Source organism: Syngnathus floridae, chromosome 15, assembly GCF_059516105.1.
Source record: "Syngnathus floridae isolate MCC-2025c chromosome 15, RoL_Sflo_1.0, whole genome shotgun sequence".
Taxonomy (NCBI): Eukaryota; Metazoa; Chordata; class Actinopteri; order Syngnathiformes; family Syngnathidae; genus Syngnathus; species Syngnathus floridae.
The window spans coordinates 11,181,505-11,201,411 of NC_142427.1; the positions used below are offsets into that span (position 1 = coordinate 11,181,505).

Here is a 19,907-nt window from a genome sequence, read left to right on the forward strand (position 1 = left end):
CTGCATCTAGGTGTGACGTGATATTTTACATGCAAACAGCAAGACCTTTTTTTTTGACATAATAACTTTGAGATGAAGTACATGAAAGCACGTTTTATTTCAAGATACCTTGAACATGACCTTTAAATTGTGAATGGTATGATAGCGTTTTTTGATTAATAATGAAATAAAAAAATTACATTCCACATAAATAAGATATTTCAAGGGATTTTTTTTTCATTGTTTTAAACGTGAAATTTGCCTCCATCCATAACCAACACCCAACACATGGTTTTACATCCATTAACTTTCGGCACCGCTTATCCTGCTTATCTTAGTGTCAATCAAAATATTGTGCAGGTAGGTGTACCTAATAAAATGGGCTGCATGTGGTATTTTTAATTTTGCAAAAACATCACATCTTATAAACAACCCTGAGTTGTGAGCTATTGCTCAAATGTCCCCGAGTGACACATATTTCTCCAGCTCTTGTCGTGGCTTGCAGCAGACAGCTTCTCACATTCTTTTTGGATGCGGAGTGTCTGACGCGACGCCATGTTGGGACAGACGGAGTTCCCGTCGTGCACTGCTTTCCTAAAGACTAACCAATAAAATAATTTCAAATGACTTATTATGATATAAAGACCAATCTAACACTTTAATTAGTCATGAATTGGAATGAGTTATTTTGATTGAGAGTAAAGAGGTTAGTGTGATGCTCGAGGCGGAAGTGGAGATAAGTATCTTGCTGAAGCGACGCAGGAGTGAGGCTGGCGTGAATGCTCTTGCCGCTTATTCGTCTTCTTCGACCCCTGTCACAGCAGTAGCGAGAGACGAGGGCAGCTCCCCTTTCGCCCCCCGCTACTCGCTCACTTCGCCTCAGCAGCACGCCCAAACATTCCGCACCATGGCTGCAACGGACGTGGACGTGTTTTCGGTGAGTCAAGCACCACTTCCAGGGTGGCGTCGTCGTCTTCTTTTGCAGATCCCTGAAAGAAAAAAAAAAAAAAAAAAAAACAACGGTCGTGATAGTGATTTACGGAGAGTGTTAGCGGGCGTGTAGCTAAGCCTCTCCTCCGCCTTAGGAGCCTCCAATGTGCGGCTGCTATGGGGGCTCAGCCCACCGTACGGTAGAAGTGGAAGCAGGTTAATCCAAACTAATGACTCCTCTTTAAAGTTATTCTTTTCACTCAAGTTTCCCTTGTTAGTGTCTCTTCATACTTGCATAGCACGTGTGTTGGATTGGCGTGGGTGTTTCTTAAAGAAATTGATGGAATCCATGACAAATTTGAGCGAGCTTAGCAGGTAAATGAGTCAATTTTGCATGCGGCTGCAGCTAAAGTGCATCATCACGATGCCTCTTCATGTCAAGTTCTTGACTAAAACATGTCAAAATGCATTGGACTTGTCTGTAGTATTTGTGCATGTCTCAGTTTGTCTTTAAAAAAGGAATGTATCTGAAATATTTCATAATCTGTAAATCAACTGCAGTTGCATGACACATTTATAGAAATAATCACAGAATTAATAATAGCTTACAAAGTATTGGTATAATGATGGAACAGCTCCACATTATTCTTGTAATATAATTAGTTTAATTTGATATTAATTCCTGCAACTTTATTCTCAAAAGTTTTGAAAGTAATGCAGCTTCAACTTTATGATGTTCCCCCAGTGACATTATTTTTGTAACATTGCACGCTTGATAATTGCAACTTTAGTTCTGTGATCATTTTTAACGTTGGTACATGCACATTATGACTTCCTATTCGTTTTTTATTTGAATAACATTGTCTCATCTTTGTGTGGCACTAAATAAAGTTTTCAAGTTTTAATGCATGCTTGTGGATGGTAGATAGGAGTGTGTTTTAAGGATAAAGGGATTAAGAGGAAGAAGATCTGGTCTACTCCTTGTTTGTGCAACACACGTCTGTCTTTATAAAAAAAAAAGGAACAGGATCAAAAGCAGTGTGTGCAGCTGACTTTGGAATACACACACATGCACAGTATTGCTGACTCGGATTTTGGAGTATGAAATTGGGGCATTGATTATGGGGGGGGGGGGAATGCTGAGAATGCAGAGCAGCAGGCCAGCGGTAGCGGCTGCACAGCTGGGGCCCCGACTGACTTCCTGTCTCTTTTCAGGCTCAAAGTGAGACCATATTGAACAAACGGACGCCGTTGGGGCACGCGGCTATTGATGAGGCTGTGTCATTGGCACACGTCGGGGAGCTCCGGCATAACTTTATAGGCCACGGCAGGCGATCGATGCGGCAAATCACCCCGCGACTGTTGTTTTCGCTCATTGATTCGAGTCGAATGCATAACAGCACGTTGCTCATTTAAAGCCCTCCGGTGATGTTTGAATACAAAAACATGTCAAGCTTTCAGAATAATTTGAATCTGAGTTAACCCGAACCCTTATCGTGCTTGAAATATCGCTTGAGTGCACGGAGGGTCTTGAACCAGCCACACTCTCCAGCCCCTGAGCATACTGCGTGGTTGTTATATAAGGAAAAGCCCTGCAACATAGTCACCATGTAGGGAGCTTAGTGACCCCGAAGACCATTGTGTCTCTGCCCGTTAGGCCCGCATGCAATCTGGAATTCTTGTCATGAACAATTCTGAGCAAGCAGTGGAGTCATGCCACCATGCCACAAGATGCTCGCAACACCTCCTCCGCCTATGTGGCCTGCTCATCATGTTGTATTTATTCAACGATGAATTCTCAGAGCTATTGGAGGACTTCATTATTGAACATGTTGGGGTCAGATGCCATGCGCTGGATGCTGGATGCAGTGTGTCATCAGTGATGTATTATGCTGCGAACATGCCACAAGTGCCCGCAGGCCACTTTGTCAAAGTCAACGTTGCGCATGAAGAACCACATCGGGCGCTGCAATGCCGTTACGTGAATGAGCTATGTATAGAAGAGGTCAGGGGCGCTCATAATTAGAAGCAGACCTCGAGATAAGGTTGACTAGGAACTTTTAAAAAGTGCATTTTTTTAGTTAAAGAAAAATATGTACAAGTTTTCGAGGCAGGTTAAAGACCTGTATGGTGGATTCCTTCACTGGTCAGTAGATCATTCAAATATTTGATTTGGCGCTTGGATATGAATGTTTTTTTTTTCTTCATCATTGAGGACAATTGGAAGACTGCGTGCGCTCGCATATTTTCACATTCAATCTTTTCCACATGCTTTTCTGGCTTCTGAGCCGTACAATCTCATCTTCCCCAGCCGATCAATCCTGTCCCGTGTGCTCCAATAAACCACATTGTAGTCAATCCAGGGAGAATAAAATACACTATTTTCTGCTTGATTGACACTTCCATAGAGTCACATTCGCTGTTTTTTTTCTTTTAGTGCATTTTGAGAAGTTCAACGAAGCATTTTGCTCACGATGTGAGCGCTTTCATCTGTTCCAGTTACGCGATAGTGTCTGCAAAGTCTCACTAAGATAAACACGTCTGGTTAAACAATCCCCCCTCACTCATTTATTTTGTCTTTCCTTTGGGCCGCAGATGAGCGAGCAGGCGGGACGACGACGCGTGAGAATTGTGGAACAGGAAGGGAGGACACTTGAGTCGTTTTGCAGAGAAAAATAGTTTGGTGTCCTCCCCGTCACTCTCCGTACTGTACAAACTCACAAAGCGCCTAAGATCCAAGATGACGTGGACGTTCCCGTCGTCATTCATTAGTAACATGATATGTGAAGTGATTTGTCCTTGAATGAAAAGCGGGCTTATCAGGTGGCGCTTGAATTATATCCTGAGGGTCTCCAGATCCCCCCCCCCCCTCAATCCCCATCCGACATCTGCTCTTGACACCTCATGCTGCTCCTGTTGCGGTCCACTTGGGCTTTATTTTCCACCTTGCTAAGCAGCCACATCAGACTGCTCTGGAGTAAGCCTCGGAAAAGAATTGCTACTTATATAAGAGATGTAAGGAGGACATTTTTGAGCATCTGAACTGATTTTTTAAAATTGTGTGTATCTTACTGGCCCCAATGTCAGATGGCCCCCAACAGCGTGTGTTAACGTTCCTTGACAAGTCAAAGCAAATCACCCGGGCAACGTTCGAACTTGCTAAATGTGTGTGTTGGGGTGTGTGCTTCTGCTTTTGTCACCGTTGGTCATCATCACGTGTTTATTCAACCTCAAATGCTGTCTGGACAAGTCATGCCATTTACACCCTTTTACTGTGCCTGAAATAAATAATTTAGTTACCACCAACGTAGGCAGTTTATCATCTTGACCAAGTCGTGGTTTTACGGAAAACAGGAGTGCTCGAAATGAACGGGGGCAATGAAATAGGGCAAAGAGAGCCACACCTAATCAGATGTGCTTGCGCTGGTCAATAAATGACGCGGCAGTGAACTGTATTTGTTGTTTGACCAAACATCAATTCCTATTATCCTCTGCTTATCATGTTTTATTTTTTTTGGTGTTGTTTCTGGTCAACCACACATCTAACCTTTGTCTTTCCGCACTAATTCACCGGGAGCCACCTGCGACCCCTCCCTGCAGCCATTTCCTGTTGGCCATACATTAGCTTGGGAACTCTTCTTTCTCCATGGATGAATGACCTTTGACTGTTCATTCCAGCCAGCACTTCCTCCCATAAACCTTTCGACTGTCGTGCTTCACAACCGTGTACCTTCAATGCAAGGTTCAAGGTTAATGATAAAGTTGAGGCATGTATGCGAAGGTTGCCGATGCGGTCACGTCTCGCCGAGTTCTGCTCTCGGGCCGCCGGCCGTGACATCAGCTTTGAAGAATGCAGCCGTTTGGTGGCTGGGCCAGATGAGCGGCGCTGAGCCAGTCGCAGCTTTCATCTCATCTGTAACGCCGGCCGTCACGCTCCCTCTGCGCTTACTTACGGACTGTCTCGATGTTTCTGTCACTCGTGTTCACAACTATGTGATATATTAAAAATATTATGTTTGCTTTTTTTTGTGTGTGTCCCACAGAACGAAGAAAAGCGCAGCCTCAATCTAGGCGGGCATGTTGGATTTGACAGCCTCCCTGACCAACTGGTCAGCAAATCGGTCACACAGGGTTTTTGCTTTAACATACTCTGCGTAGGTAAGTAAATGCAGTTGCATCTTTCATGCATTACACAAAGACAAAACTAAATTGTCATGCAAAATGCACAAAAGCCCTTGCAACAGCTTTTGCAATCCTGTTTTTATTTTAGCCACAGTGACTGTGCGGTATTTTGCAACGTAAGCTTATATGCTTCCTGAGAAATGGTGATACGATCACAACCGTTTAAAAGTGTTAGAATTTTTGTTGCACAGTACCATTCGAAACACTTCCTGATTCTCAGCCGTCGTTCACATTGTTAAAGACCATGTCTGAGTAGTCTTTATGAAAGCAAAAGGAGCAGACTTATCGATCCCCTGTGAGCTATTGATCTCTGTGTTGCTCTGTATTACCTCACGTTACTTCCGACCGTCCTCAGGGGAGACGGGCATCGGCAAGTCGACTCTAATGAACACGCTCTTCAACACCATGTTTGAGAACGAGGAGGCCAGCCACTACCAGAACGGCGTCTACCTGCGCCCGCGGACGTACGACTTGCAGGAGAGCAACGTCCACCTCAAACTCACCATCGTGGACACCGTCGGCTTCGGGGACCAGATCAACAAAGATGACAGGTGAGGATCACTGGCAGACCTCGATTCTGAATAGGAAAGAGAAAATCTGGCAGCATATTTCCATGAAAGCGATCGCCGTCGACACATTTTAATTCTTTCACCAACTATTTTTCTTGAACGCTTGCCACGTTAGCTTAATGTTCAGCATTGAGATGAGAAAAGCAGACCTCAAATCAGTGCACGTTCTCGCGCATTTTTCTTTCCCCTTCGGGACTGAAAGTATACAAAGAAAGCGGCAGGGAGGAAGTCTTTACATTTAGCCGAGAGTCCGACTCCTCCGCTAAGAATTGGAACTTGACCAACTCGCGGCATTCTCACGCCCTTTGAGAGCGGCTTCGTCTGTTAGGCCACATGAAAGTGGCCCGCTGAAGGCCAGACCCCGCCGTGCGCGGCAGATGCACGTTGAAAGGTCAGTGGCGGCGCATTCCACAAACAATCACGTGGGGGGGATAACTGCGAAAAGGAAGATCATTGAGTCAAATATTGGATTTGTCTGGAAATAACTGTTCAAACTGTCCCCTTTATGAACTGTGTTAAATAGAAGGTCATTGCCAAACTTGCATGTTCTCCCAAATGTTGCTCAAATTCCAAATCCATCCAAGATCAGCTGTTCCGTTATCTCGAGGGAGATTTTTTTTTACTTCAGCGCTCGTGATTTGGTTAGACTGAGTAAATAGCGCCTAATTATACCCACTGTGGTCACTGGGGTGGCTGCAAGTCCCCTTCAGGGTCTGCGAGAGAAGAATCAGAGGGTAAAACAACACAAGTCTCATGCAACACTCAGCCTCAAGCTGAGATCTTGGCAATCACACGCAAGCTTTTACCCTGGTGACAACTTGCATTCCGCACCAGCACAAATGAACCAACGCTTGTTTCCGACTCACAGTTACAAGCCCATCGTGGACTACATCGACACTCAATTTGAAAACTACCTGCAGGAAGAGCTGAAGATTAAGCGCTCGCTCTTCAACTACCACGACACCAGGATCCACATCTGCCTCTACTTCATCGCCCCAACGGGACACTCGCTCAAGTCCCTGGACCTGGTGACCATGAAGAAACTCGACAGCAAGGTAACCCGGCCAAACCAGTCTCAGTCACCCATTGTCAGCGACTTCAAGTATCGATGTCGTACAAACCCGATGCCCTTTCACTAAGAGCCGTGTGGATTTCATCCCCTTAAGCTCTTTGCCTTGGTGTTGTTTTCAACTCTTTCACTCAAATAAATACAAGTCAAACTGCAGGCTTCCACTTAGGAAGGTAACAGTTGAGCCAGTTGAAAAACAAATCTCAGAGGAAGTTGTAAGCAGCCCCAAAGACAATTTGTTCAGTTGTTAAACAGATTTTTTTTTCCCCCCAATAAATTTAGTATGTCCCTCGGGAGAGTCCATTTTTTTTCCATTTCAGTAAAAAATGATTTGGGCATTTAAGATCTTGTGGATTGCTGGAGTTTTGGGAAAGACCTGTAGGTGTCCCTTTTGAATCCATCATGTTTCTTTTATTACAATGATGAATCAAAATGCATCTGTCTCTTGACCACCACAGCCACAGAGAATGCAGCATGGAAAATAGAAGCAAGGGGAGGGGGAAAAAAAACCCTCCTACATAATTCAAGAAACATTTTCATGTTTTTCCACACCACCCTTATGTTCACTGTTGGAAACTGAAATATAGCACAGAATGGTTACTTAAGCGCATACACGTATAACCTAATGCTGATTTACGAATTGTAAGTGCTAGATTTATCCCCGTCTCTCACGAGAGGCAGCACTAATAAATCTAGAAAAAAGCAGATGGTCCGCTTGTGACCAAAACCGGCTGGCTATCGGTGCACGGCTGAACTCTTCTGCCAAATGAAGCTATTTAAAACAATGACTAGATTCTGCAGCCAAATTTTGCTTTGAAAGGACTTTTTATTGCAAGAAATGCAGAGCACTCAAGCATAGACGTTGGGTCTCATCTCATTTCTCACAACCCAGGCATGTATTGGATTGTCAAATGCGAGTGTGTTCTTATTGTTTCTGGCCGAGCGAGTGTCCACAGAGACACCCCCCCCTACTCTAACCTCGTCGCACTATTTTCCCCACAATGCCAAAGATAAATATCGTTTCATGTGAAAGCGAGTCGGTGTTGAGTGAACTCTGTCGGTGGGGCCGTGGCACTTTTTCATGCCTGACATTTTCTATGAAAATAAAGGAGCCATTCATCAAGCGTTTAAGTGTTGACCTATGATTACAAAGAATTTTTTTTCCGTCCGTCTATCGTCACAAGTTACTGTTGTGTGACCCCCCCAAAAATGACAATTTTGATTCTGCTCTGCTCCCTGGTCATCTTTGAATTAATTCAGATTTAGAAGCAAACTGGGTGAATGGTGTCCTCGATATGCTTCACTTTGTACTACAATTGTAGTACATGGAAATCAATTAAAAACTCAAATACACATTTTTATCGTAGCGTGTTTCTACTGTAGTGATTACGTGCTTGAATGGAGATGCTAAGCAGACCCGGATCTCCTGTCAAACCAGGAAGTGCTGTCACGAGAAGAACAGGGAAAGTGGACCATTAACAGCTTTCCCCTTGTGGTCTGTACTATTTGCTGTCAAAGCAAGACAATGGTGGGGTTTTTTTCCCCCTCATTAGCGCAGTATAAAACTTTCTCTTCCCTTCCATCCTGAGCTGAGCGTTCTGCTTGAAAGCAGGAACACAAGATCATCTCTTTTGTTTTTCAATGAGCCTATTTTTGTTCTTAAATGACAGGGAGTCTTTTCAAGGGAAGAATCTTTCCTCTACTAACCTTCAAGATGGCTCTTTATTGATCTTTTCCGTTTTGTTGTGTCAGGCGGAAATCGCAGGCGAGTTATTGTTTTTTTGGTTGAGTCAAATATGCTTGTTTATTTTTGGGGAACCAATGAGTCTCGAGTGTGTGGGTGTGGTTCATGCTACCAAAATCCAGAATCTCTGCTTACACTCGTTCATCTATCCGTGCCTGGTATTTGTCACGACTCAAAACCATTTTTTTTTTTTTTTAAACTGCCATTGTATCACAATAAATAAAGTTTACCAAGGCGCACGGCGCCCTGCTGTAAATTAATGACCCGGGGAAATTTGCAGCGCTTGTAATGCGACTCCCGAGAAGCGTTCGCTCTTGTTCCGAGGCGCACTAATGTGCAACTCTGTGGGAAACTGTCGTCGTCCCAGTGGGGAGATTTGTGGAGATGAAGCCCAGTTTGTTTTTTCAATCAGGGTTTGTTTACGTGTGTGTCGTGACGTCTGACTTAGCTTGTTTACTGCGCTTCGCTGCACATTGGTTTGTGGCCCTGTGACCAAGGGAAGTAAATGTATGTTCTGCATGCAAACGTCTTGTCAGAAATGATACTCATCAGATTTGTATTTCTGTGCAGACTTCTTCTTGTGTGTTTACATTTTTTTGCTATCTGTCCCCCCCTGCACCACGCACACACAGGTCAGCATCATTCCCATCATCGCCAAAGCCGATACGATCTCCAAGAGCGAACTCCATAAATTCAAAATCAAGATTATGAGCGAGCTGGTGAGCAACGGCGTCCAGATTTATCAATTCCCCACGGATGACGAAGCTGTCAGCGAGATCAACTCCTCCATGAATGTAAGTGCTTGTGAACTTTGAGTCAAATGTATTCCCACATTATCATTTACATAGAAATATATATATATATATATTTGTAGAAACATTGCTTGCCCCAGAGTAAAAACACTTGGAAAAACTTGAATGCTGCACAGCTTGTAAAATTCCCCCTTGGATAAATAAAGCTGCGTTTGGTTTGACATCTGGCTCATCCTGGCCTACTTTCCCTCCATCTATTCGCAGCGTGTGACATCACTACCAGTAAACCAAAACCAGGCAGGCGGCGGGCGTCAACTCGCTACCTAATTTTTGGGGTTATGCGTTAGGCACGGCTAGCATAGCTACGGCGAAATAAACCCCTCGGCCCTCACTGAGCCACATGAAGAACAGAACTGCGGCTCAGCTCACATGACCACACGCTTTCTCCTTTGGGCTAAATGAGAAACTCCTGCTGCTGTTCAACAGTCTCTATATTGTTTGGTCTCTTTTTTTTTTTTTTTTTTTTGTGAGTGATGACTTTGGACTGACCTCAACGACTTGTGCTGTGTCTACAGGCTCATCTTCCCTTTGCCGTGGTGGGAAGCGTGGAAGAAGTGAAAGTTGGGAACAAAACAGTGAGGGCCAGGCAGTACCCATGGGGGGTCGTGCAAGGTGAGCGTGCACAAGCGCTGTGCAAAGTCATTCAAATTGGAAGAAGAAAAAAAAAACATTACAGCGCCAAACTAATAGTCAGCATTTTCCTTTTCTTGATGGAAATGCTCACTTAGTAGCGATATTGACTCCTTCCAGTCTGCTATTAATTTTGCTTTTCTTGTTGTCATGGCGATTCTACAACTAAATTTAAAATGTGCTAATTATGGACTTATGGAGTGCAAATCATTTCAAGAGATGCGAGTGGCGTTCCAAACCACCGCACACAGCAACCACAATAATAAACATGTTAAAGTCGTCAAGGAGGAGTTTTAAAACGGCTCTTGAATCGAATCTCGGTGGATTGTGACGATTCCATGTTTCACACGGTGATCAATGCACTTACAGTAGGAACGAGAGCGCCTCTGGTGTGAAAAATTACATATTACTAAAGGGACATTATTATGTGAAGGATATTTTTGCACAACGCCTCCAGCTGTGACTTTGACTTCATGCTGAGTGACGGGCTCAACACTCATCAGGGGATGAGCAGCGGAGACATTTTGTGCACATGCCATGATTCCTTAGCCTGCACTTAGGTTCAAGTAAGCAATTGAATGTGAAATTCAATCTGAAAATCTGTTGGATTGAGTCATCCAGTTTGCAAAAAGGCCTTTATTTTATTCTCATTTTTTTTCATATAGCAAGCAAACATATGACTCAGCCCTCATCAAACACATTTCATGCAAGGCAAGATGATGTGAATGGAGAGTCTGTGCGAGCAGAAACAATGTGTGCAAGGCAAATGTCATATAGATGCGTTACGCTAACCTCCGCAAGAAGCCATGAGAAATTTTTCCGGAAGGACTGTTGACTGGCTTTTGTGCGTGTTTCCCTTTAAGAATGTTATCTCTGAGCTCCAGATGTTTTCTCAGCTATTTGTTCACCCGTACTTGAGTGTGTTGTACGCAAACGTGGAAACTATTAGGCACTTAGCTGCCATTTTTTTTTTCTTTGAGCAGTCGCTTGCTCTCTCCTGTGTGTTTGCATGCTTCTGTTTGCAGTTTGTGTGTGCGTGCAAGCCTGTGGTCAGCACAAATAGAATGATAGAAATGAAGAGGCCGAGAGAATCCGCTGCACAACGCAACGCGTCTGTTTTAGCACGCCATTCGTGAGGACAAAGTCACCCTCACAGCATCTTGCCAATTAAGCTTAATCCAGTTGTGCTTAAAATAGGTCGGAAAACAATTGCTTCGTTACGGTTTGTTTTATTTTGCAACTCCTCTGCATTTCTATCCCCATTTTTTTCTGTGATGTGGAGGATTGGGGAGATTTCAACTCATGGCTAATGGATTTTTTTGGTGTGGATTATAGACAATGTTGTCTTTGCATTCCTTTTGGAGATGGTTTTATGATGGTATTTTTTTTTTTAACTGAGATGTAGAGGAAGGGAGGGCCACAGGGTGACAGATGGGCTGTTGGAATGCGATGGAAAATGCAAGCCGGGAGCAAAGGCCTGCCAATAAAACCACAGTGTCATTTCACTTTTGTTGCGCCAAGGTGCTGATTCTCAGATATAGGCACTGAATTTACCCAAATAGTAGCCGGGGGTATTTATTAACTTCATAAAGAAGGAGGCCTCATTTTTGGAATGATGTGAAAACCATGTTACCCATTAACTATTCCATTTGAAGAAGCATGGTAATAAAAGGCCAGTGATAAAATGCAGAATGTCATATTTTTTTTTACTCTTCAAGTGGAGAACGAGAGCCACTGCGACTTCGTCAAGCTGCGGGAGATGCTGATTCGAGTCAACATGGAAGATTTGAGGGAGCAGACGCACGCCCGCCACTACGAGTTGTACCGACGCTGCAAGCTAGAGGAGATGGGCTTCAAAGACACCGACCCAGACAGCCAGCCCTTCAGGTTCTGGGAGGAGGGGAGGAAAAAAAATCCTTTAAGGCTGTATTTAATTTATTTCTGCCGTGTCATCTTCGCAGTCTGCAGGAGACTTATGAAGCCAAAAGGAAGGAGTTCTTGGGAGACCTGCAGCGGAAAGAGGAAGAAATGCGACAAATGTTTGTCAACAAAGTTAAGGAGACTGAAGCGGAGCTGAAAGAGAAGGAAAGAGAGGTCAGTGGTCATCTTAAACCAGCAAGCAAGCAACGGAGTCACTAAATGACATCATCACCAGTCAAAAGTGAGAAATGTGAGCCAACAGTGAGCTCACCATTTTTTCATGGATAAAGGTTAAAAGAAAACTGTAGGCAAAATGTGTTCCAATACTTTTGTCCGTATAGTCTCCCTCCTCACCCATTGTACTCACCTTTTCGATTGTCTCGTCTCCTGCAGCTTCACGACAAGTTTGAGCAGCTGAAGCGCATGCACCAGGAGGAGAAGAGGAAAGTGGAGGAGAAGCGGCGGGACCTCGAGGAGGAGATGAACGCCTTCAACAGGAGGAAGGTGGCTGCCGAGACGCTCTCCCTATCCCAGCCGCTCAAGAAAGACAAGGATAAGAAAAAGTAAGCACATTCCCTCTCCTCTCGTTCTTCGTTACCTTCTTTTCTATTTGCCCATCTCCTCTCTTTTGACTCGCTTAATTTCATAACCTCACATTAGAATCCCCAAAATGGCCTGTGTGAGTTGACTAGACAATGGAATTTCCATAGAAGGCATCCTAGGATGTGCAAAGGGAAGCTCTCGCTTCTGTGACCCCCGCTGGACACTTCCTGTCCACTTGCTCTTTCCTTCCTCGCTCTAATTATTAGGAGACTCGCCCGCTCCACTCATACTTTTAGCACACGGTGTGACATGAGCCTTTGTCCATGCGTGACACGCTTCTTATCATATGTCCACATCCAACTACCAAACAGGATTTTCTCGTTTGCGATCATAATCATTTTCGAGTGAGCCACCTTGTCAGTTTGTGACCTCGCCGCCAACCTTTTTTTTTTCTTCTTTTCAAATGCAGTACAGTTTTTTTATTAGTGATGTTTTGGGCAGGGTATGTAGTGCACAAAGGATTTCATTTGCTTCCAAACATGTAGGACTTGACTGTAATTTGAAGTGATGGTGAGCTTTGCAAGCTCATCTGGCTTTAGATCAGCGTCTGCCTAATCTCAAGTGGTTAATAACAGCTCGACTATGTGCTAGCATGTGGCTCCCCCTAGTGAGCTTCCATAATTTTTCCACCCATCCTTTTAATGATTTCAATCATTCCTTTGGCCCTTTCTTCCTCATCACATTTTATTTGTCCGCCACAGTGTGTTTGTTTTTATTTAATCACATTTTGTTTTTGTTTCATTGTTTTTTTTCAGTTAATTTATGGCTGCCGTTTCCCCCTCCCCGCACATGACCACGGATTTGTCCTCCATCACAACAAGAACGACAACACCATTTTTCTTTGAGTTTTGACATTCCATCTTGACATTGTGCACATGGACCAATGATGATGATGATGACGCGGTCAAGCATGGTGAGAGTGTTCATTTTGATGGCCATCATTCTTTCAGGATTTTCCCTTCTTTGTTTTTAATATTATTTTGGGACACTTTATATGAATATTTTGTAATTTTTATTTTGTCTTTTTTTTTTTTTTAATCAACACACACACCGGAAATTCAAACCCACTCATGAACAGCCCGAGGCTGTTTGGTACTGCAGCGTAACTAACAACGTACGGGTGTGTGCTTATTATAATTTTTCTTTTCATATTAGTTCAGTGTATGTGAATATTGTTAGAGCTTACTCGACCTACTATGCAAAAGTGTATTGGGAGTATTGTCTTGTAACAAGTCCATAAGTAATGGAGCTGAAACATTATCGTAAACAGTTGAGGAAGTAAGTAAATACACACACACAGGAAAACCTCAAAGCCTGAGCTTGCCGAAGAACGAGAGCAGCTGTGTTTACTGTCGTTGGAAATAAATGCAAATATTAAACTACCCCCTCCCTCACATAGCCGTCCCACTATGTTGCATATTTTAGTCAGCACAGTATTTTGTTTGCCAAAGGTGGCGAGTTAAAAAAAAAAAAGTCGAAGATGTATTTTGATTACTAGACATCATTTGAAATATGTACAAAACTAAAAACACCAAAACATATTTAACTCTGGAGCTTGTATCTTTATTGTGTAGTATAGACAAAACAAAGATATATAGAGTATAGCTGCCTGGGGATGTGAGGAAGAACACTAGTCGCTTAGTTTAGCTCCATCGTGAGAACAGTAACCACTTTGTATACAAAATCAACCAGATCAGGAAATTGTGACACTTCAGTAGAACATTTTTTGTGTGCAAGTAACATAATGAGAGCACTTTAGCTCAATACAATAGGGCATTTCAATCCCAATGTAGAAACATTAACAGCATGATGAGTGTTGCGGTTGCTAATCACATGATTTTTGCTGGGGTGCTTAGGAAAATCAACACAAGTGGAAGAATGAATTAAAATCAGTCGCAGCAGTAAGTTATAAAATTAAAGCTTTTTGTAAAGAAATGGTTGGCATTAGTTAAAGTAAATATGATTAAATAAAAACTTTTAAAAGTCCTCTGAAAAGTGCTACCGTGGAGCTTCAAACAAAATCAGGATTTAAACTCCCAAATGGATAAAAAAAAAAAACATTCCTCACCTCAAACATGGCACCCCCTCAAGAACATCTTTCACACAAAGTAAAATCTTTTTGTGGCAATCATAAAACTAAACAGCTGTTAAAATAAAGTACAAAATAGGAAATGGACCGCTCTTCAGTCAAGCAACAGCTTACTGCATCATATTTGATTTACATGGAAGTGAAGAAGGACTAAAACAGTAACTTAATGTGACGTGGAGTCAAAGTTAAAAACGTTATTGCACCGACATTTGTAACGTATACAAAATTCGGCCAATCCGAACAACGATGGGAATTACAGTATGCTCGCAGCTTAATTGGGGGGGTGCAGCGGTGGGCATGGTGAGGCGCTCTCCTGCGAGGAATCAAACGGCGACCCCCCTACGCTACCTCCCTCCACTTTCGAGCAAGTTTCTTCACCGTACAAACGCTTTAAACCGTCATAATACTCATCCGAGTCCCGGAACGGGTCCGCGGATGGCCCCTTCTTGCTCCTCCGTCGGAGGCGGCGTGAGGGAGGCCGGACTTTGTCCGCCTCCCCCTCGTGGATGTGGGCGCTGTCAAAGATATAGACCGCGTTGTCGGGCAGGGCGAACTCCAGGCTGCGGAGATGCTCGTCCACCATTTCCTTGCAGTGGATGAACTCGACGCTGTCTACCTTGATGGGAAGAATTCATAATGAATGTCTTGAGCAAAGCAGGCTGGTGTCAAGGTGACTATTATCAACACCAAGCATTTTTTGTTCTTGACCGCATCATTTCCTCCATGTAAAATCTCCATTGGAAGTTTCTTTTGTCTTACTTGTGCATCCTTCAGCAGGTCCGTAAAGACAGAGAACCAGTCAGGTGTGAGCGCCTCCAGCTCCAAGGTGATGATGGCCAAGGCCAACGTGGAACCCTTGAACTGCCAAAGTTGGTGGCAGGCCATACAGTGCTGCACCTGCCTGGTCCACAGCGCCACCTGGAAGCCCGGAGGTCTCTTCTGATGGCCCGTGGATGGAATGAGGTGAGGATGGCCATAGACCAGCAGGGCGTGGAACTGTCAGAGGAAGACGGACATTCAAGCGCATGATGTCATTGTTGTCTCTGTGTAATCATCCTTGACCCGCCCCAAACATCGTCGGTGTGACCGACCTTCGGTCTCATTCATGCGCTCGTTTGTATTGTATCGTACGTGCCGTGCTTTTCTGTGCTCTGACCGTAGGCGTCACACCCGAGCTGAGTCAGGATATCAAAATACATTCTCTGGGGTGGACATTTACCGGGTCCAAGGATGGTTAAGGTACAAGGTGTTCATCTTTTTAGGGACTGCGTTGTGATAAGCCATGTTCACTTTGTGCTCTCAAGTGGAATTTCGTGGATGATTCAAAGGGGGTTTGATTGAAAATCTTGATTATTTTTGTTGAATTCTGCCTTCACAAGATGGCCCAGAGGCAAAAGTGTCTCACTGTTGTCACGATGACAAATTATCCATAGACTGTATTGACAATGCAAAAAATTTAAGGAAAGATATTGTTCGGTGTAAGTCGAGAGTATTTATTTAAAGATATTTATTTGAACAATATATAAAAAAAACAAATGTCTTTATTTTTGATTATTATTTTTTCAATTGTTATATTACGTCTCTTTATATTGAAGTCTTTGTAATAACTAAAGTGAACTGTTGAGGAATGACCTCATTGATATAATGCCACTTTTCCACTGCACAGTAGCTATGCTTGTTTTTTTTATTTTCCCACTTCAACTCTGGATAAGACTAACTAACAAACAACAAATTTCCATAGAAACTCGGGTATAATACAGCAACAACAGGGTAATCTAATGTCGGCTTGTGTGTTTGTTTTAGTCACTCCTAGTTATATTATACTTGACCGAGCAGCAGTGGTAGTTCCTCTTTTGCTATGGAGAAAACAAATGAACAAAGCAGAGCACAATAGATACCATGCAGTGCTAAAGAGGCATTATTTTAATCTAGGATGGGAAAGGGGTTATTTGTTTTGGTGGGGTTGTGGCTTTAAGAAATTCCCAACTGCACTGTCTTGATTCTCATGGAGGAAATGTAGGTTAATGAGATTAACAACTCTTGAGGATGCACGGTGGCGAGATTAGCCAAATCGCTTCAAGTGGGTGAATCTATTTAAACGATCACTGTCTTGAGGTTACAGGATGCGTGTGAAAATATATATGGTCGGGATCCAAAAGAAAAAAAAATTATCTTACAATGTGAATGAAGTCGACGGGTGTGGATGTGTATAAGTCCCAGTGCAGCTTGTCCAAAATGATGCGCTCCATCCGAACAATCTCCGCTGTGGAAAAGCTGCAGCCGCTCTGCGCAACCAAGTCGCTGACCGAACCTATGACCTGTTTTCCAACGCAAATTAAAGTGTTGTTTGGAAGTAGCGTCAAAGTGTGTGTGTTTTTTTTAAGCGCCTCATTACCTCATCTTCCTCGTTAATTTTGGCAGCCAGGACCAGTGAGGTAAAAGCGATACATTTTAAGTATTTGGGCTGTGCCTACAAGCAAAGTAAACACAGTTAGTACCTTTTATCTGTGATCTATTTGTTTTGATAATAATAATTGAGTCATTCATGTACCTTGACGGTGGAGAGCATCCTGTTGAGGACGCACGCGCCCAACGCAAAGGTCTCTGGGCAGAAGTGGAAGCGTCTGTTCATGTCTCCCAGCCACACGATCATGTCTTGGTGTTGGGACAACGAGATGTCAGCACCCTGAGGAGATGAAAGGTTGGAAAAAGTTTTCAGCTTCTGTTTGACATTGTTACAGTCCTCATCTTTCCGATCAGGTGCTGGACACACCTGGATGAATCCGCCCTTGAAGACAGGGGCCTTCCAGAGACGCGCTTCCCGCACCAGCGCCGCTTCCAGCAGGCCGAGCAGGCGGCGATTCTCTGTGACGCCTGGACCCTTCATGGCCAGCAGCGCGCGAGCCACAATGCAGCCGAGGCCCACACACCTGATGGAGGTAAAAAGTCAAATCAAAAAAACAAATCTTGTATCAGTAGCAAATCTGCACCTTTAGCTTTTTTGGGGTTTTTGTTAACACCCCAAGTTATGTAAATGAAGGTAACAGTCTTCAGTTTACTTTGTTTTATGTATCTTTATTTACATTTATATTGTTTTATATTATGATTTTTTTAAAATACAAATATTTACTCTTAATTGTGTCTACTGTACTTCTATGACCCTAAGACAGTACAATACTAATACTACTTTTCTATTAACCGGGGCTTTGGTGCCCTCTTGTGGTCATTTAGAAAAAAGCACCAAAAACGCAAGTAGGTGAATCATGCGAGTTTAGCACAGATTCCATAGAGTTAAAAAATAGGCAGTGGAGTTTTCTCAGTTCAAGCACTAATTACTTGCCATTTTTCACAAAAATTAATGGTTACATAAGTCATTTAAATGCCACGGCGTTTATCCAAGGAGTATGTATCAATACTATAAATATGCACCATTATTATTGTGGCTTATAATTCACGGTTCAAAAAGCAAAAATAACGCCCACTTTGAATGTGTTAGTGAGTGTATTTATAACGATTTACTGAAGCAAAAACGTCGACGTAACTGCGGGAAATAACTGCGCAAAACATTTGGAAGGAAAACGGTGAACAAACAATGCAAACAGAAGCAAAGCAACGCGGAAAAAGGAGTCGATTGTTGTGTGTACAGTGTGTGAAAATGGCAATAGGCGAGAAAGAATCGAGGCGGGACGACTAGCTGCAGCTGTCGTGCACTTCTGCACGAAGGAAGGAAGGAAGGCACGTACACAAATATGCACACAAATACTGCTACTTTTCCGCACCTTACGACAGTCTTACCTCTTCTAGATGAAATACACAAGATCTCCTCGATGGCGGGTGCATTTATACGTTTTTTTTTTCTTCAAATTAATCCATCGTCAAAAAAATAAGAAAACCGAGGCGGAATTCTGCAAAGAAAGGCAGATGGAAGTAAATATCGTGCGTAATTCGCGGTGAGCAGCCACATTCTATGTTTGCTAATCCATTCGGTTGAGAAAGAAAACAGAACAACGCAATGGAACGAGACAGCTGCAAGAAAACAAGCGCACAAACAAGACAGGAAGGAGAAAAAAAATCCGAGGGATTGAGAGCACACTGTGTTTTGAACACCGGAGCTCCGCCCCCGTGAAGTATGTTAGTAGGTCACACATCCGGGACTTTTGAGCGCAAAATGGGTAAAAACATTGAATTTATTTATTTATTTTTTCGCTCAACCTGTGTTTAAGTCAATGAACACACAGACAAAGTTAAACATTAATATGTAACATATACTGCTTATGTCATTTCAAGGCCGAGACACAGATTCCAACCCCCCCTAAAACTATTAAACCATAACAGTCATTTACATAACGCGTTGTGCAATATGGTGATTTCGCAAATTATTGATGTAAGCATTTTGTATGAGCATAAAGGCAAGAGATAAGACAAAATATAAGAAAAAGAAAGTAAATTCTATCAAGGTTGCAAACAAAAACAGTACTCCAGATGTCCATGCATCCTCATAACATCAGTAATATGGTTTAGTAAAAGACCATAATAATAATAATAATAATAATAATAATAATAATAATAATAACAACAATAATAATAATAATACACTTAATGAAATCTGTTTTGAGCAGCGATAGCTTTTCAGAAGCACTAACCCACTCACAAAAACTAAAATTTAACTGTTCCACGAAACTGAATTTAATTATCCTAATAGTCTATTCTCTTCATTTTTGAAGCATTCTCTTTTGGCTGCACTGCTTTCACGACATATAGAGAATGGGCTTATTATTTTTTTCACCTACTCACATTTCCAGCCTCTCTGTGCTACTGCCATATGTCAAATAAATCTGCCCAGAGACTTTGGAATTAGTAGTGCTGTCCGATGTAACTTTTTTTTTTTTAAACTTAAACTACTATACAAGCAATGGGACTGTTTGACCAATCAGCTTTACGATTTGCTTCCGAAGGTCACTTTACAGGCCCAGATCATTGACAGCATTTTTTCTGTCCTTTTCCTGTTGGTCAGAGCAATCCACGAGCTCCACAACGTCCCCAGTCAATGTGGGGAAGTTACCATGACAACAAGAGGTGGAGCTACTTCTTGGTCTTGGAGTAACAAAAAAACAACAACAAAAAAACAGTGAAAGCTGCAAAGTGCTCATGAGCTTGAATAACAAGCAATAATTGCAATTTCACTCATGAAAGTAACACTTCATCACTAAACTCTCAAATTACTCTTGTCGATTAGTGCTGACAAGAATGCCTGTGGAGCGTGGAGCGGGCACATTGCCAAACAACAAATATCTGTCACACCACCATGTTGTCAACTACATTGATCAATGAAGTGTGTGCCACTTAGCAGAACTTAATGCTTTGAGTAAATCTTCACCCT

At 42.8% G+C, this 19,907-nt stretch overlaps 2 protein-coding genes across 3 annotated transcripts; one reads left to right on the top strand and one right to left on the bottom strand.

The window, feature by feature from the left end:
• Positions 1-744: 744 nt before the first annotated feature.
• septin8a (septin 8a) lies at positions 745-16,885 on the top strand. Of its 2 annotated transcripts, none has more exons than XM_088398502.1 (10): positions 745-916; positions 4,953-5,067; positions 5,447-5,642; positions 6,529-6,715; positions 9,106-9,267; positions 9,801-9,897; positions 11,634-11,802; positions 11,877-12,009; positions 12,229-12,398; positions 15,302-16,885. In XM_088398502.1, the coding sequence occupies exons 1-10, from the start codon at positions 887-889 to the stop codon at positions 15,468-15,470; spliced, it is 1,428 nt and encodes a 475-aa protein (XP_088254628.1). In that variant the 5' UTR covers positions 745-886; the 3' UTR covers positions 15,471-16,885. The 2 variants fall into 2 exon arrangements, with proteins under 2 accessions (XP_088254628.1, XP_088254627.1); XM_088398501.1 differs by lacking the exon at positions 15,302-16,885 and adding an exon at positions 13,194-13,832 and having other exon boundaries at positions 749-916.
• ccni2 (cyclin I family, member 2) lies at positions 16,696-18,627 on the bottom strand. Its single transcript, XM_088398503.1, has 5 exons — positions 18,323-18,627; positions 17,301-17,457; positions 17,079-17,213; positions 16,923-16,997; positions 16,696-16,845 (listed from the first exon to the last, which is right to left on the bottom strand). Exons 2-5 carry the CDS (start codon positions 17,412-17,414, stop codon positions 16,696-16,698), a joined length of 474 nt encoding a protein of 157 aa, XP_088254629.1. The 5' UTR covers positions 17,415-17,457; positions 18,323-18,627.
• Between the last annotated feature and the right edge of the window lie 1,280 nt (positions 18,628-19,907).

Excerpts from the sequence above, each read along its gene's own strand:
- septin8a (XM_088398502.1), top strand. The coding sequence starts at position 887 with ATGGCTGCAACGGACGTGGACGTGTTTTCG. Across the intron at positions 9,898-11,633 it reads CCCATGGGGGGTCGTGCAAG|TGGAGAACGAGAGCCACTGC; the intron begins GTGAGCGTGCAC and ends TTACTCTTCAAG. Across the intron at positions 12,010-12,228 it reads TGAAAGAGAAGGAAAGAGAG|CTTCACGACAAGTTTGAGCA; the intron begins GTCAGTGGTCAT and ends CGTCTCCTGCAG.
- ccni2 (XM_088398503.1), bottom strand. The coding sequence starts at position 17,414 with ATGAAGGGTCCAGGCGTCACAGAGAATCGCCGCCTGCTCGGCCTGCTG. Across the intron at positions 17,214-17,300 it reads TCAAGGGCGGATTCATCCAG|GGTGCTGACATCTCGTTGTC; the intron begins GTGTGTCCAGCA and ends TCATCTCCTCAG. Across the intron at positions 16,998-17,078 it reads GGATGCTCTCCACCGTCAAG|GCACAGCCCAAATACTTAAA; the intron begins GTACATGAATGA and ends CTTTGCTTGTAG.